We start from the raw sequence: 16960 nt of genomic DNA, 5'->3' as shown, positions 1-16960 counted from the left end.
CATATGGCTATATCACATGTTACTTTGAGAGCTGATTTGAAAATTCTAATAATGGCTCCTATTAGTAAGCCACAAACCAATACTTTGAACGTTTGTATACAAGGCTGTCTTTCAGAATGTAAGAAAACGATAATTTATTTTATTTGTTTTGGTTTAGACTTTTACCAATTAAATGGTCTATTTTAATGATAATTTGGTTTATTTGTGCTTTAGAATTGATAATTTTTCTTTTTTATTTATTAATGGTTTTATTGATTGTCGAGAACCGATACTTTTATTAAACATAAAGGAAATCGATTATAAAACTATAATGGTGTTTAAAAGATACACACTAAAACAAACTATAACTTAAAGATCTGCAGAATTGGAATGTTGTACATCAGCAAATAACGATAATGATCATGTTTGATAAAGTGATGAGTTTTTCAAAAGTATCCAACTATCGAAATTTTTGGGTTTATTAACAATACAGATCACAATACCATTATTCAACTATTGAAATTTTCACCATTATAAAAAGTTTAAAGAAATAATTTATGATAGTTAGTATTATTAGAATAATAGAATATTAAAATATATCATTTCAAAATATTATATATAACTTACAAAATTCCTATTTATCAATAATCGCCTCTATAAATTTTGTAATTAACTTTGTATATATTGCAAAGCGCGGATCCCCACCTAGTCTAGATTACTCTAAAATCTTCTATAAACTAAAAAAGAATTATAAATTTCCGGTTTTAATAAAATAATATAGATATTTTTTAAAAAAAAATGACATATAAATTAAGAAACATGAATTTTCTACAGTTGAGTGAGTTCATAATTAAACAGAAAATTGATAAAATAATAATATAAAATTTTTATAAGAAATCTTTGTGTATATATATAATCTCAATTACATCAAAATAATTAATTCTGTAGCTTATGCATAGATATTTCTAAGATAATTTACTAAAGTATGAATCTAGTGTTGCTTGTGTTTTATTTTTTTTTTTAATTTTCTTTATGACATCAGAAACTCGTAGAGATTTTTCTTGATATAGATGAAGAGTTCTAAGTGATTTTTTGTATGCGCATAAGTTCTTTTTAAAGTATCTTAGGATGAAGAGTCCAATAAGTTAATAACACGCACATAATCTCGGCTAGCTAACAAAGTTTTTTATTCTCTTCGTCTCTTGCTCTCATACTCGGCATCATCAGTCTGAAGCTGGAATCTACAAAGAGGACAAGAGTTTCTTGTTCTTAACCATTGCAGAATACAACTCTCATGGTAACAGTGTCCACATGGAAGCTTCTTACCGATTTCACCCATCACCATTGCATCTGTACACACAGCACAATCTCCTTGCGAAGAAGAAGCAACCTCAAAAGTCTCTAAAGCCTCAATCGCTGATTTCGCAGCTGGTGGTGCTCCTCCTCTCCTTCCACGAATACCGTCTCTAATTTGCTCTGAAGTCGGATCGATAAGGAACGTGATATTAGCTATAATCCGAAGGAGATCGTTGTGGGTCGACATTGTTCCTAGCTATCTGTAAAATCGGTGTTTTATTTGGAATGTTCGGGTTGTGTTTATTTTTATATACAAACTAAAAGACTTTACTCTAAACCTAAAATTCTTAAGGCGAAAAGGAAATTACATAGAAAAGTAAAATACAAGAGTAATCATCTAAGATAGTATATTCTGTTCAAGTTTATCTTTTCCTTTATTAATTGGTTGATAGAAATCTGCAAAGCGAACCCAAAAAAAAAAAAAAAAAGAAAGAATAGATACTTAGATATTTTTGTTGTTATTGCGTACGGCATACGTAACAAGGAGAACATACAAATAATATGATTTTACCCTGTAAATTTTTAAATAGGAAGAATATCAATTCGTAACCAAAGATAACCATTTTTTTTTTTTTGTTAAAACCAAAGATAACCATACTGAATACGCATCCTGCCACATTTAATAACCCATATGTCTTGTCTTTTCTAATTCCCTTGTGTTATACACAAACGATGATTACTCAGATTGCACATTCTCACTGTCCACCCACCATTTTATTTGGGCGCTCTGTGTGACAATCAAAAGATATTCACACATTTATTTTCAGTAATTTTTTCTCAAAGATGAACTAATACAGTGATACATTTAGGTATGTAGGACGTCGATGATTATCAAGAATGCGGTAGGGAGAAAGACTCCACATATATGACTCCAAGATTGGTGTTAAAATCAAAAACTTCACTAGTTGTAGCACCTACTAGGTTTAGTTCCCGCAAATTATAACCAAATCTCCTTGTACATAACTGTTTCTTAAAGTATATCATTCCATTTACTTATACATTATTAAAATGATAAAGTAGATTATCAACCGATTACACAGAGTTGGTCTATTTGGAGTACATAGTCTAACCAGCACAACAATGAAACTACAACAATAATCTCAATAGAAATAAACCATAATTCTTAAGTGATTGAGATCAAGCTTTGAAAATAAGGAGCCACGTATACCACAAATCCTGCATCGACACACAAGGAATATGATCTCGTTTCCAAGTCATATATCACAAGATTTGGATTATCATCATCCTCATCAAAAAGCAATAGCTTCTTGTTATTCAGAACTGCGAGCGGACAAGCTATAGGCCACATCTCATCGCTTAGCAAGCCATCAGGACAAGAAGATAGATTCAATGAATACATCTTCTCCCATGTCATCATCATGTCTGAACACTTTAATGTCCATATGTCTTGTGTTGGCCACTTCTTTTCTGATACACACAGACGATTATTCAGATTGCACATTATGATCCGGCATTCATCAGCATATTGAGTTATCGGAGATTCTGAAATTTCTTGAAATATCTCGGTGTGGCAATCGAAAGATATTATTTTTATTTCAGTATTGCTTTTGAAGATGAACCAGTTGAGTAATCCATCCACGTATATAGGGTTTTGGTCACCAAGAATCCGGTAAGGAGAAGATTCCACATGCCTCCAAGTATTGATGTTAAAATCAAAGACTTCACAAGTAGTTGCACCCTCTAGATCTAGTTCGAACGAATTATACAACCATACCAACTTGTATGTTTTTGTGCGTATGTCTTTGCCAAAGCCTAATAAGTAGAGTTCGTTGTCACCGTACCTTTGGCAAAGAAGTGCTTGAAGATTTGCTCGAGGAACTTCTCGCATCCACTTGGTGCTTGGATTGACCATAAGGATAGATCTACGGAAATCGTAGATGCACACGAGGCCGTCACAACTTCTGGAAACATCATCAAAGGAGAGTTGGATACAAAACCCCGGCTCAGCTTCTCCAAGGTCTTCATCATCGTAAGGATCCATGACCAGTGTCCTAATCATCAACTCTTCATTGTCTAGAAGATCATCATCATCTTGATCATCTATGAGAAGGAAATCTGGCTCTCGTAATTGCCGACGGATCATGTGTCTCTCCTTGAAATGTTGAGATTCAATCGTAGTTTTCCATGTTTTCGACACTAATTTGAATCTGAGTAAAGATTTCACCGGGAGTCTCTCAAGAATGTCTTCCACTAGATCTTGCGCTAGACTCATTCTCGATGTTAAAGTAACTTTTTCTAGGATTAAAGTTTGGTTCTTGAGGGAAAAGGAGGCATGCACACTTTGGTTATTATTTAGGGTAACATATCTTTATAAATAGGATACTATTATTTTCCCATTTAATAATTATTTAAAATGACATGCTTATCTTGTTTTCAGTAGTTTCCTTTAAATTTTTTGTTGTTACTAGTTGGCTTTCTTTTAAACTTCTGTTGTAAATCCTATGCTGAGCACATAAAATTTATACCAAAAAAAGAGTTTTTTTTATTGATTTACTAACCTATTCATATATATATATATATATATATATATATTTATTTTTGTTAGTCAACAAATTTGATTTATATATGTTTTTTCTCGCGACTATGTTAAGTAATTAATATTAATAGATTATTTACTAAAACTAAAACACTAGCTGTTAGGTGAGTGATTGCAAATATAGTCCAAAAAAGATTAACACGTCAACTGTACTTATATCTATTAATAGTTTAAAAAGATTATCTTTTAACTTCGTTTAAAAAAAACTTATTCAAAAAAGAAACTTAGTTTTAAATATTTTGATTATAATAATATTTATAAATATATTTCAAGAAAAACTTGACTTTAGTTATTGATTATAATGTCTTAGATTTATTTCTCATATTTTGAGTAATATACTCATTAGTATAATATTTTGCTTTACACAGTAAATATTTATATTAGGGTGTGTTCTTTTGTGTGGCGCACGGAATATGAAGTATTAATAAAAGTTAGCTAGAAATTTTTATAACCTCAATGTAATATTTCTTATAAGCAAGATCTCACACGTTCTACTCGATAAAATTATATACTACTACTATATTATTTTGTCTAGTGTATTGGCTGTAGGAGAAACCAAACCAAGTGGTATAAAGCTCTTTAGAGATTATTGAAATAGAAAACGAGATTATAAAATCGGTAGCTAGAGCTTTATTGTGGTACAAAGGAAAAGTAGTATTTAAAATGGTAAAGTTTAAATGATCACCAAAATCACAATGTTTTTTAGATTAATTGATCTGAAAATGATAAATGAGAGGCTGCCCACGCAGCCAAAGTTACAAGAGAAGAAACATAACACTTATATATATAACAAAACCATTTGGAAAGAAACCCTAAACACAGAAGTTTGTTGGCACTTCTTTGGACTTTTTGTTGTATTGGGCTCTAAATATTGGCAGCTACACGAAGTATATAACACATTGTATAGCTACATACTAAATAATATCGTTTACACATTCAACAAAATGATTGAAAAAAAGTAGAAGTATGTTTATACACTATAATATATCAAACTATCTGTTTGACCTGCTCAAAAACGATATTCAACCTCAAAGATTTATCAGCGATAAGTATTTACCATTTTTGTAAATAATATTACCAATATTAAATTTGAAATACATAATATTTTTAACTTTTTTTACAAAAATCCTCATAAATATATATATATTCGATCTCAGTCTTTCCAATTTCTCACAAACACAATTTTAATTCGATTTAACCTTTTTAGTGGTAGTTTTTGGTTCTTAATAAAAAAAATTAAACAAATATAGAATTTTGAAGGGAAATTAGGTGGGATAGCATTCCTAAAGTCTTATTTAGGCCGAATAAAACCCATTTTTTTAATCGTGAGCAAAAACATCGAACCCCCTCATCAAATTTAAATCACACCTGTTCTTTTAAACCACACCAATAAAATTTTTATAGATTCTGACAATTTCTATTTTCAACACCACCATAATTTTGCTACGAAACATTTAGTTGAGCTTATTATCTTTCTTTTTTGAAAAAATTTTGAATTGACTCTCGTTCTTTCAAAACCTATCCAGAAAATCCCATTTCAAAAAATCTCTCAACTATTAGAAACTCAATTTCATTTTCAGACATCCACATAATTCTCTACTCTCTATTTCTACAGCGAGGTCTTGTCCGTCCATCTTATTGCTCCTTTTGTTTTCTACGACGAAGCTCTACCATCCCTCGTTTTCTCCGGTTCATCACTTTCCATAACATTGTTGATTTTTTCGCCTGCCAAGTACTTGTGCCAGGTACCGTTTTGATATTTGGTTTTCTTCTGCTTCTTTCTACTATTTCTGTTATGTTTATTGTTCTCATTTTTCTTCAGTATTATGACATTGTTCGCTATTTTTTCACATCACGGTTTCTTGATTTTGTAGATCTAGAATTTTTAAATCTTACTTTATGTAGTTAACTATTTACACTGTTTTTAGTAATCATCTACTCGTGATTCCTGCCAATTTGTACTCTGTATTTTTCCAGTACAATTGTCTTTTTGTTTGTTATCCACATCTGGTTTACAACATATTCAGATCTAGGATTTGTAGATCTTACCTTCGATATATAAATATTGTCATCGTCGTTAGTAAATGTCTACGCATTAGTCTACAGAACTACTATACATGAAAAATCAACTACTCTTTTGAATAACAATAGTTATTTACGTCACAGTAGTAGTTATTTAGTCAGTAGCTAACTATTTGACTGTTTTGTGTTTAAAGGGATATGTATACTCTTCAACAATCCAAACTCACACCGTTTGCAAATAATGTGCTCCCCAGATTCGCATGCACTCATTGATATTTTTGAAAGAGTTGGTAGGGTATCGACCAAAGATGCTTGTCCATTTGCTTGTTCATGTAATTTTTGACAGTTCCATCATCTTCTTCATTGTTATCGATATCTGTTTCTCTTGATTTTGTAGATCTAGAGTAGTTAACTATTTTTATATGCATACTGAGTAAGTAGTAACAACATTGAATATGGTCATTAGTAATCGTCTACTCTTATAATCTATAACAGATACAATAAATAGCTACTCCATATTCAGTTAGTCTACATAACTACTATGCACCTATAACCAACTACTAGTATAACTATCTGTAGTTAGCTACGTTACGATAGTAATCAGATTACAATAGTTAACTTTTTGCTATTTTTCCTTTGTATGGATATGTGTTTTCTTCGATGTGAACCCACACCGTTCGCAAATAATGTGCTTCTCCAGAATCACGATGCACTCATTGATGTCTTTGTAAAGGTTGCTAGATTCACGATGCACTCATTGTTATTTTAAACATAGTCACCTACTAGTAGTCTTCTACTAGAAATATATGAACACAACAAACATAAGAATTATAATTTAAAGGGACGTCTATACTGAAGTAATAGAAGACTAATTGGTATATGTATGTTTACTTTTAATTTGGTGCAATTATAGAAAGTATTGTCCATAATATATCACACTTTCAGAGTGAGAGAATGTTTGTCTGAGGGGGATGCAACTTTTTATGAAAATAGTTGTCTATTACATATCTACATACTCTGAGCTAATGATGTTCTATGAAAATAGTCAACTATGGCTATGAAGTTACCATTGTGACACCTCCTAAGACACCTGCTGCAAAGTTTTGTCGCATTCCACAAATTTTTCTGTGTCATTCAAACGAATTGGATCAACAACATTTCAACCACAACGTAGGCAACTATGACTCATTATATTAAAGCTGACTATGTTACAAACACAAAATAGTTGACTACGTTACCTTCATTTCTCCTCGGGATGGGATCTTTATTTTCTTTGGTCGACCATCTGGTCAACGCATTACTGGAGAAAATAGTTCTAAGACACCATAACATACATGAGTTGGTACTAGGTGGAATGGTTTTTCATAAAGGGATCTCCAAAAACTAGTTGTGTACACTTCTCCCATAAGCTTCTCGTTTGCAATGTTGCTATAAGAAGAAGTTGTCGATAACTTGTTATGTACACCTCTCTCCTATTCTGTTGTAAACTTCATATTCATCGTGGCCGACAACAACCACCTACATTTTAAACATAGTCACCTATTAGTAGTCGTTACTATAAATATATGAATACAACAAACAAAAGAATTAGAATTGAAAAGAATGGCTATACTGAAGTGATAGGTGACTACTAATATGTCTATTTACTTTCAACTTGGTGCAATCAGAGAAAGTATCGTCCATAATGTCTCATAATTTTAGAATGAGAAGATGTTCATCTGAGGCGGATGCAACTTCTTTATGAAAATAGTCGTCTACTACATAACCGCATATTCTGAAAAAATATTTTTTATGAAAATAGTTAATTATTTCATAGAGTTATCTCAGATTTTAAATGATTTGAGCAAAAGGACACCGTGTATAATTTCTTGAGAAAATACGAACTATAACGCTAAAAATCAGAAAGTTTGAATGTTTGGTTCATGGATGTTGTGTTAATGGCTATTTATCTAATCTACTAGGGTCCTCTCGAAATTAATCTAGTCATACACGTAGTACTAGACAACAACAACGTTTAAAGCTTACTAAAGTAACAATAAAGTTTACGTTGCTATTGTTCCAAAAAATAGATAACATCTGCATCTTGGTGAGTTGGTGTGGTCCCAACCTTGATCAGAAAAAGCAATGTCTAGATTTAGAGAATAAGGAGTGTAATGTCATTTTTCACATACTTTTTGTTGTTGACTTCTGCTACGCAGTTAATTGACTGTTTTTCTATAGTATTCACTTAATTTGTTTTTTCAGAACTATTATTAATGCAAATCACCCAATTTTAAATCCATGTCTTTCGGACCAGTATATGAAACTGGCGCCTTAGACCATCTCAGTCATACTATCCAGTCTCTGCAGATTCTTGGGGAGGAGAAACCATCTATTGACCGTTCAGATATATCTATCAATGTGGACCTCGTGGTTGAATTTTTACGATATCAACAAAAGATAAGCTCCACAACTCAAAATACTTCTTACTTTTTTAGCGATCTATGTTTTCAAAACTTTATGTTTACGTTTTTTTTTTGGATTTGTTGTATATATTGCTGTCAATAGACGTTTGAAAGTTTCTAGATTTGACCTAAAATATTTAGAAATAAAACTTGTTTTAGTGTTCCTATATATAAACTCCAATCGATTTTTATTGCTCGTACTAATTAACGGAGTTTTACATGCTCTACACGTTTTCTTAATCAAAGAGCCACACAACTAACAATCACCTGTCGTAATTTTTTTTTGTGACAAAATAGAGAAGTCAACTATGAAACCAAATATTATTTTATTTAGGCTATTCTTTTCACTCATTTGTGTCTTTAAAATTATCAAAATGTAGTTTTTACTCTAAAAATAATTGATCAACATGTTGATGTGTGGTATAAAATATAAAAAAAGTCAACTTTATTATCTGCTTATAACTTATAAGCGAATACAGAGTAGAGTTGACCATTTGAGTTTTCAGATGGGCAAACCATAAACATTGTTTGGAGAAAGGTCTCTCATCAATGGCAGAGATCTCTGATATTACTGCTCAGACTCAAACCGCCATCTCCGATATCGAAGATGGTGGCTCCGGTGGTGATTCCAGGTCACCCGATTTCTCTCGTCCTTTAGTATCTGTATCCTTTGTTCAAAAGGTAATGATTTACCAATTTTATTTTGACATATTTTCTTGATTTTATCGAGACATATTGATTAAGATCGTTAGGTATAGGTATATGCCTGTCAAGTCATGACTTTGGTTTGAGATTTTAGCTTTCGAGTTTTTCAAATTATAAAAGTACCATTGAATTCAAATTTGGTTTAATTTGAATATGGCATGTTGATTAAATTGAGTTATTGGTTCAATTCATTCCGATTGAATAAAAATCCGATTTTTTTCGATGTTGCAACATTATAATATAGAAATGTGTTTTTTTTTGTACTCAAATTTCGTAGATTAAGATATGAAATAGTTCCTAAACTATTGTGATCCACAATCTTATAGATATATATAGTTAAAAATCGCTATTATTTTTCTTCTCTAGTTGATTGGCGAGTTCGTGGGGACATTCACTTTGATATTTGCCGGTTGCTCGGCCATCGTTGTAAATGAGACGTATGGTAAACCGGTGACACTTCCTGGTATAGCTTTGGTATGGGGACTAACCGTAACGGTTATGATCTACTCAATTGGTCATGTCTCCGGTGCACATTTCAACCCTGCTGTTTCTATTGCCTTTGCCTCTTCAAAAAAGTTTCCTTTTAAACAGGTGATCCAAAGACATCTACTTGTTATAAAAAGAATTCACACTGTCAAACTCAATATTCTTTTTTTTTTGTAGCAATGTTATTTTTCTCTATAATGTTACTATTGCACCCTTCCAAAAGATAATATATGATTATATATATATATATATATATACATATGTCTTGCGGAATTGGGGAATAATAAAATGAAATATTGTGATTTCTTCAAGCTTACAAGAATCATGTTTTTCATTCAACCATTTCAAGATTCTGTCATATTCTCAGTAACTAAATTCAAAAGAAATATGTTTTTGCCATTTCTCATAAGTGTTATAGTACTAACCAATAACCATAACCATAAAGTGTATGTGTAATGTGGTTATAATCCATGTTTTCTAAGGTTCCGGCGTATATAGCCGCTCAAGTTCTCGGATCGACTTTAGCAGCCGCAGCTCTGCGGCTCGTGTTCCATTTGAACGACAACGTATGTAGTCTCAAAGGCGATGTTTATGTGGGAACATATCCATCAAACTCCAACACAACATCCTTCGTAATGGAATTCATCACTACTTTCAATCTAATGTTCGTTATAGCCGCTGTTGCTACCGATAAACGAGCCACCGGATCATTCGCAGGCGTTGCTATTGGTGCAACCGTAGTACTCGACATCCTCATGTCCGGGTAACTAAACCAAGTCCCTTACAACATTCTTATTATGATTGGTTTGTTAACTAAAATGTACAATATAAATGCTTTGTTTTTTTGTCGTAAATTGATTAGGCCGATTTCGGGAGCATCTATGAATCCAGCGAGAAGCTTAGGGCCTGCGTTTATATGGGGATGTTATAAGGACTTGTGGTTATATATCGTTTCACCGGTGCTCGGAGCATTATCAGGTGCATGGACTTATGATATGTTACGGTCTACAAGTAAATCATATGGTGAGATTATTCGTCCAAATTGCAATAAAGTTTCTTCGAGAGATCGTCAAGAAGCATCTCAAGAAGAAATTTGTGTTCTTCGAGTGGTTGATCCAACTAACGAGAAATATTTCATTTGTTCATCGACTACTGATATTAATGACAAATGTAATGTCATATGTAAGTTGGCTTAAAAGATTAATGTATTATCCAAAACATTAGTTTATCGCGTTTTCAAAATTTGTTGACAAAATATATGTACAGTTTTCGACAACTTTCATTTTTTGTTGTCTATATAGAAAGTTATCTAAAAATAATAGAAAAATAACAGTCATGTTAAAAAAGCTTTAAAAAAACTAAAGATTTTTTTCTTAACCAAAAAAACTCACGAGTCAAACTTATTTGACTAAAAAAAAAATCTGTTAATACGTTTTGTTGTAAGTTCCTATTTTACCCTCAGTACTATTTGGGTAAACCCATAAATATCCTTAACCACCCCTCACTTCCTTTCTTCCTCCCTGCGCCTGAGTCCAAAAACTCGATCTACCATTGCTCGTCCCGCCGGTCAATTTACTGCCGCCGATTGCAAATTTTCCGATCATATCCGGCGATATTGTATCGCAGACAGAGGTTATTGGTAAGTGTTTAATACTCTGCTGACAAATTGTTGTTCATATTTACGAAAGCAATCCAGCGAGTTTTAAAGGTCGCTCGACTTCTAGGGATTCTATCAATCTATACGATACATAGGTTTTGGAGTTCTATGAGTGTGTACATGTACGTATATACGTTGAGTCTCTGCATGCGATTTGAATTTATCTCGCTTTCGCTTCAAAGGAATTGCAATTTTGTTTGATCGTAGGTGATTCTGGGTTTGATCGGCGATCATTTTTTGTCACTCTTTGGAAATGGCTGTGTAAGTGCTTCTCCCCATATTTCTCGGGATGCTATGTTGTCTTTTATTAGAAATGTTGAAGACTCTCTCACATTCTTTTTATCTTTCCAGTTCTTGAATCTGCGAAAATGGCTTATTCAATTTTGTTAATCTTTCCGAAAATTTTCTATTGATTCTATATTCGTAATCGTGTTGGTTACACCTCCAGCTTCCTCAACTATCTACGTCCAAATTTAAGCTTACTTTGGTTAAAAATTGAAATCTGGGGAAAGTACTTTAAGATACGGTAAAATGGTATCAATCGTTTTGGATGTGTGTTTTGAAATTATTTGATGCAGTGTTGCTTCTGCTCCTGGGAAGGTGCTGATGACTGGAGGCTATCTCATACTCGAGAGGCCAAATACAGGGCTTGTGTTGAGTACAAATGCACGATTCTATGCGATTGTGAAGCCGATCAATGAAGAAGTCAAGGCTGAAAGTTGGGCATGGGTATGCACTTCCTCCAGAAGCATGCATCTTCTACTCATTTGTGTGTTTTTGGCTGATAAAAAATTGTTGGTTTGTTTATTTGCTTGTTTTCCAGCAATGGACAGATGTGAAATTAACATCACCACAGCTCTCAAGAGAAAGCATGTATAAACTTTCACTCAAACATTTGACTCTTCAGTGTGTGTCAGCAAGGCAAGATCCGAAATACTTTTTCAGATGCGCTGCATCTTTTTTTCTGTTCTCAGTATCATAAGTTGTACTGTAGAGACTTCATTTGTCGAATATAGGTGATGGAGAAACTTACACCTTTTTTTTTTCTTCTGAAAAAAAATTTCAGTGATTCAAGAAACCCCTTTGTAGAGCATGCTATACAGTATGCCATAGCTGCTGCGCATTTGGCAAGCGACAAGGACAAAGAAGCATTGCACAAACTCTTCTTGCAAGGCAATCTTCAAGTCTCCACTTTTTTTCCATCATTTTTATATCTGAAGTGGAGATTGGATATATAACGATTTCCGTAAATCGGTTTTGCAGGTCTTGATATCACAATCTTAGGCTCCAATGACTTCTACTCATATCGGAATCAGGTATTTTTTCTTTTTCTTTGCTGAAAACTGTTTAAATTACTTGCATTTGTTGATATTGTTTTGCTTATCCAAATCCTTCCTCTCGAGATGCTTGTACAAAATGTTGATAATCTTGTTTATGCTGATAGATAGAATCGCTTGGGCTTCCATTGACACCAGAATCTCTGAGTACCCTTGCACCTTTTGCATCAATCACATTCAACGCAGCTGAGTCAAATGGTGCTAATTGCAAGCCTGAAGTAGCAAAAACTGGCCTAGGTTCCTCTGCAGCGATGACCACAGCTGTGGTTGCAGCTCTGTTACATTATCTTGGAGTGGTTGACCTATCCGATCCTTGTAAAGAGGGAAAGTTTGGTTGTTCAGATCTAGATGTTATCCATATGATTTCACAAACATCTCATTGTCTCGCACAAGGGAAGGTTGGAAGTGGATTTGATGTCAGCTGTGCGGTCTATGGGAGTCAACGTTATGTTCGCTTCTCTCCAGAAGTCTTGTCATTTGCTCAGGTTTGTAATGATAAGTTCATTCTATATAACTATTCCACTAAGGATGGGAATATACTGACTACTAAGTTTTCCAGGTTGCTGTAAAGGGTCTGCCATTGCATGAAGTTATTGGCGGAATTTTGAAGGGAAAATGGGACCATGAGAGAACCGAGTTCTCTTTACCTCCACTGATGAATCTTGTAAGCAACCAATCAGACCTCAAATTTTACCTGAAAAGTGTGTTGTGAACCTCACGAACTTCCTATTTCCTTGAAATCTGTGGAACCTGGTGTATAAAAAAGATGTTGTCTTATATAGTTTCTTGGAGAACCTGGAAGTGGTGGATCCTCCACACCATCAATGGTAGGTGCTGTAAAGAAGTGGCAAATGTCTGATCCAGAGAAGGCACGAGAAAATTGGCAAAAGTTGTCAGATGCAAATTTGGAACTGGAAACTAAGCTAAACATTCTGAGCAAATTAGCCAAGGACCACTGGGATGTTTATCTGGGTGTCATTAAGTCTTGTAGTGTGCTTACTTCTGATAAGGTATATTTCCATTTGTTGAGTATTGATTTCATTAGATATTTTACAACAACGAGCAGCGTTGTTCATTTGCCTCTTTTTTTTCTGTTTAGTGGGTGCTACATGCTACTGAACCAATCAATGAAGCAATTATTACAGAACTCTTAGGGGCAAGAGAAGCTATGGTGAGGATCAGAATTCTTATGCGGCAGATGGGTGAGGCTGCTAGTGTTCCGGTAAGTTTTCCTTTTATTCTTTTTAAGCTATATTGACCATTTGTGCTGATGCATTAAATACTCGGCTTGCTGTAGAATGTTAATGGCATACAAGATATAAGGGTTCTCCAAATCACGCATTTTAACACATTGACTTGTTTTGCATCTTCACTGACCTTGAGTGACCATGGAATTGCAGATTGAGCCTGAATCCCAAACTCAACTTTTGGACTCTACAATGAATGCTGAAGGGGTTCTGCTTGCTGGTGTTCCTGGGGCTGGTGGATTTGATGCCATATTTGCAATTACTTTAGGGGATTCCGGCAGCACACTGACCCAGGCATGGAGTTCGCACAATGTTTTGGCCTTGTTGGTGAAAGAAGATCCACACGGCGTTTGCCTAGAAAGTGGTGATCCACGCACCACAGGTATCACTTCAGGCGTTTCATCAGTTCATCTTGAGTAAGCAACATTGTTTGGCAGTGCCCGATTAATTAGGTGCATCACCAAGTTCGGTTGAGTATACTGTTTTGCATATAGACTCGGGTGCTAAATTTCTTGGTGTAAGCACTTCACCGTGCATTTTTCACCCATTGTAAGTCTTTAACTCTTTGGAAAAACTCGCGGGAAGAAAATAAAGATAAGGTTGATTTGGAATGTTCTCATTTGTGTTTGTTTTCCATTTACTTCTTCCGTTATTGGTATCTTCATGCTTGAAAGAGTGTGGAACAGGAATTTTAACATTAGGGATATTGAAGAATCCAAATCTACCAATAATCTTTACAAGAGCAAGTTCCACCTTTAAACAGGTGAAACCTGTTCCTATCTCTTACAACAATCTCTCTTTCGTAGATCAAAGAGATTTTCTTTGTATATGTGTGACAGTCACTACACATCCTCAGGTTTCTAGCTATTCTAATGATAGACCCTGGAGGTGTATACAATAGTGCAAATGCAATAGCTACCTTTTGGCTGTGACCTTTTAGCCTCTCCCTTTTTTCTTCTTCATCTACATTTAGCAATATCTGTGTCGTGTCTGGTGAATATCCTTCGAATTTCAGCTGCCATTCCATCTGGTGTAGCATCTTGTATATCTCTTTGCAGTTTGGGTGAAACCGATCTTGTGAAACAAACCTGTGGGTTTTACCATCTACCTCGACGGTGCTAAAACCCGGGATTTGCTTCAAACCCTTGATAGCCGCCATTTCTGTTCGAGCTCTGGCTACATCTTCCCACATTTGAGCTTGTGCATACATGTTAGAGATCACCAAATAGTCACCTGAGTTGTGTGAGCTTAGCTTAAGCAGTTCTCGAGCTGCTATCTGGCCTAGTTCAACGTTCTGATGAACTCTGCACGAGCTTAAGAAACTTCTCCAGACAACATCGTTTTGCTCAATGGGCATGGTTTGGATAGTTTCCAAGGCTTCCTCGAGCAGACCGGCTCTTCCCAGAAGATCCACAAGGCAGCCATAATGCTCAGCCGTTGGCTCCACCGTACCTTCCTTTAACATTTCCTCAAAGACTCGACGGCCTTCTTTGACAAGACCAGAGTGGCTACATGCATTGAGAACACTCACATACACAACATGATCTGATTCTAAACCTTCTTCGATCATCTCTGAGAACATCCTTAAAGCTGCTTCTCCTTCTCCGTGCAAGGCAAGTCCTGAGATCATTGCGCTGTAAGTCAAATTGTTCCTGCTTTCCATCTTCCTAAATATATACAACGCTTTCTCTAAGCACCCGCATTTAGCGTACATATCTACTAGTGAAGTTTGGACTGCTATATTGAGTTCGCTTATGTTTCTCAACAGGAAGCCATGGATGCTCATTCCTAGATTGAGTGCATTGGTGTTGGCACAAGCTGAGAGAGCACTAACCATTCCGCTTTCTTCCGCCTTCAGATTCGTTTCTCTACACATTTCACGGAATAGCATCAAACATTCACTCCACATTCCCATGCCTGCACGAGCTGACACCATTGAGCTCCACGACGCAGCTGTTTTAGATTCCAGCTTCTCGAAAACCGCAGAAGAAAGCTCCATCTCTCCGCATCTTCCATACATATTGATCAAACTGTTCTGAACAAACACATCAACTTCAAACCCGAGCTTAAACACGTGCCCATGAATCTGCTTCCCTTCTTGAATCGACCTCAAACGAGTGCAAGCCTTGAGAAGACACGGGTACGTGAAATTATCCGGCTCAATGCCTCTCTTTACCATTTCAACGTAAAACCACAATGCTTCCTCGTAACCCGTTTCGTTAACATACCCTCTGATCATTGTATTGAAATCAAAAGTGCAAGGATCATCGATTGCTCTGAAAATCGATGCTGCGTAGTTCATACTTTTGTCCCATCCCGAGTGAGCGCAGGTTGAGAGAACGTTGCTCGCTGAGAATGAAGAAGAGCAGAACAAACTGAGCTTGATGAATCTGGCGTGGACTTGCTTGAACTCCTTTATGTTCTTGCATCTCTTCAAGATGTATAAACATTCTTGCTCTTTTGCTCTATAGTTGTTGACTTCTGGGTTTTGAGTTACATCGTGTCTAGAAGCCAATAGGGACTGTAGAATTGGTGACTTAATCATCCTTTCCTTGGAACCATTTAAGTGCCTAATAGAGACTGTAGAATTTTAGAACCTTTCTCTGATCATCGGAGAGAGATTTTAGAATTTTTTAAGGGACGGGTTTCGAATCTCATCCCGGGAGATTTTTCTGGTAAATATGAGCCACAAGTTAAAATTTTTGGAGTTATGATAAGTTTGTGATGAGTGAGAGAGAGAGAGAGAATGGGTGCTTTGGATTTTCTTGTCAGTTGTTGGGACCCACCTTTCCATACATATTCAAACACGAGTTTGCTCAATTCGGTTTGGTTCTTCTTAACCAAGCTAACCCTAACTTGAATTGGGCTTCTTTTTATTTTCTGTCGGAAAACAGTTTTTTTTTTTTTTTTTTTTGACAAATGAGTCCTCACACAAAACGATAGAATTAAATTAGTTCAGAAATTTTGGCCAAAAAAAAAAAAATAGTTCAGAACCAAGCTACTCAAACTAGTTTTTAATCTTTAACCGACTGGAATCACGATTATTATATCATGTATATGTTTATAATGTTTCATTTTTTTACGATATAATAGTGAAAGTAAAAGGATGGGTCAGCCATCAAATACAAAATTGACTAAGATAAATATATTTCATTTATTTGGGGCACACA

The 16960-nt window shown here is 34.8% G+C and overlaps 5 protein-coding genes across 6 annotated transcripts; 2 read left to right on the top strand and 3 right to left on the bottom strand.

The window, feature by feature from the left end:
- Positions 1 to 1165: 1165 nt before the first annotated feature.
- On the bottom strand, positions 1166 to 1522 carry LOC112083948 (E3 ubiquitin-protein ligase CIP8-like). The gene has a single exon (XM_024152171.1). It carries the CDS (start codon positions 1520 to 1522, stop codon positions 1166 to 1168), a length of 357 nt encoding a protein of 118 aa, XP_024007939.1.
- Positions 1523 to 2458: 936 nt separating this feature from the next.
- On the bottom strand, positions 2459 to 3568 carry LOC18991886 (F-box/LRR-repeat/kelch-repeat protein At1g09650). The gene has a single exon (XM_006415219.1). The coding sequence runs from the start codon at positions 3566 to 3568 to the stop codon at positions 2459 to 2461; it is 1110 nt and encodes a 369-aa protein (XP_006415282.1).
- A 5278-nt stretch (positions 3569 to 8846) lies between these two features.
- LOC18991885 (aquaporin NIP3-1) lies at positions 8847 to 10745 on the top strand. 2 transcript variants are annotated; one of them, XM_006415218.2, is made up of 4 exons: positions 8847 to 9039; positions 9430 to 9654; positions 10032 to 10312; positions 10412 to 10745. In XM_006415218.2, exons 1-4 carry the CDS (start codon positions 8908 to 8910, stop codon positions 10743 to 10745), a joined length of 972 nt encoding a protein of 323 aa, XP_006415281.1. In that variant the 5' UTR covers positions 8847 to 8907. The 2 variants fall into 2 exon arrangements, with proteins under 2 accessions (XP_006415281.1, XP_024008861.1); XM_024153093.1 differs by lacking the exon at positions 10032 to 10312 and having other exon boundaries at positions 10412 to 10489.
- Positions 10746 to 11060: 315 nt separating this feature from the next.
- On the top strand, positions 11061 to 14401 carry LOC18991884 (phosphomevalonate kinase, peroxisomal). Its single transcript, XM_024152379.1, has 11 exons — positions 11061 to 11188; positions 11414 to 11467; positions 11785 to 11935; positions 12030 to 12127; positions 12273 to 12379; positions 12470 to 12522; positions 12651 to 13028; positions 13103 to 13207; positions 13326 to 13553; positions 13643 to 13765; positions 13944 to 14401. Exons 2-11 carry the CDS (start codon positions 11460 to 11462, stop codon positions 14208 to 14210), a joined length of 1518 nt encoding a protein of 505 aa, XP_024008147.1. The 5' UTR covers positions 11061 to 11188; positions 11414 to 11459; the 3' UTR covers positions 14211 to 14401.
- Positions 14402 to 14447: 46 nt separating this feature from the next.
- Positions 14448 to 16457, bottom strand: LOC18991883 (pentatricopeptide repeat-containing protein At1g31920). Its single transcript, XM_006415216.2, has one exon. The coding sequence runs from the start codon at positions 16333 to 16335 to the stop codon at positions 14512 to 14514; it is 1824 nt and encodes a 607-aa protein (XP_006415279.1). The 5' UTR covers positions 16336 to 16457; the 3' UTR covers positions 14448 to 14511.
- Positions 16458 to 16960: the final 503 nt, after the last annotated feature.

The sequence above is a fragment of the Eutrema salsugineum genome, unplaced genomic scaffold (genome assembly GCF_000478725.1).
Source record: "Eutrema salsugineum unplaced genomic scaffold, Eutsalg1_0 scaffold_5, whole genome shotgun sequence".
Taxonomy (NCBI): Eukaryota; Viridiplantae; Streptophyta; class Magnoliopsida; order Brassicales; family Brassicaceae; genus Eutrema; species Eutrema salsugineum.
Note: the sequence above shows the minus strand (reverse complement) of the source record. Positions and strands in the feature narration are given on the sequence as shown.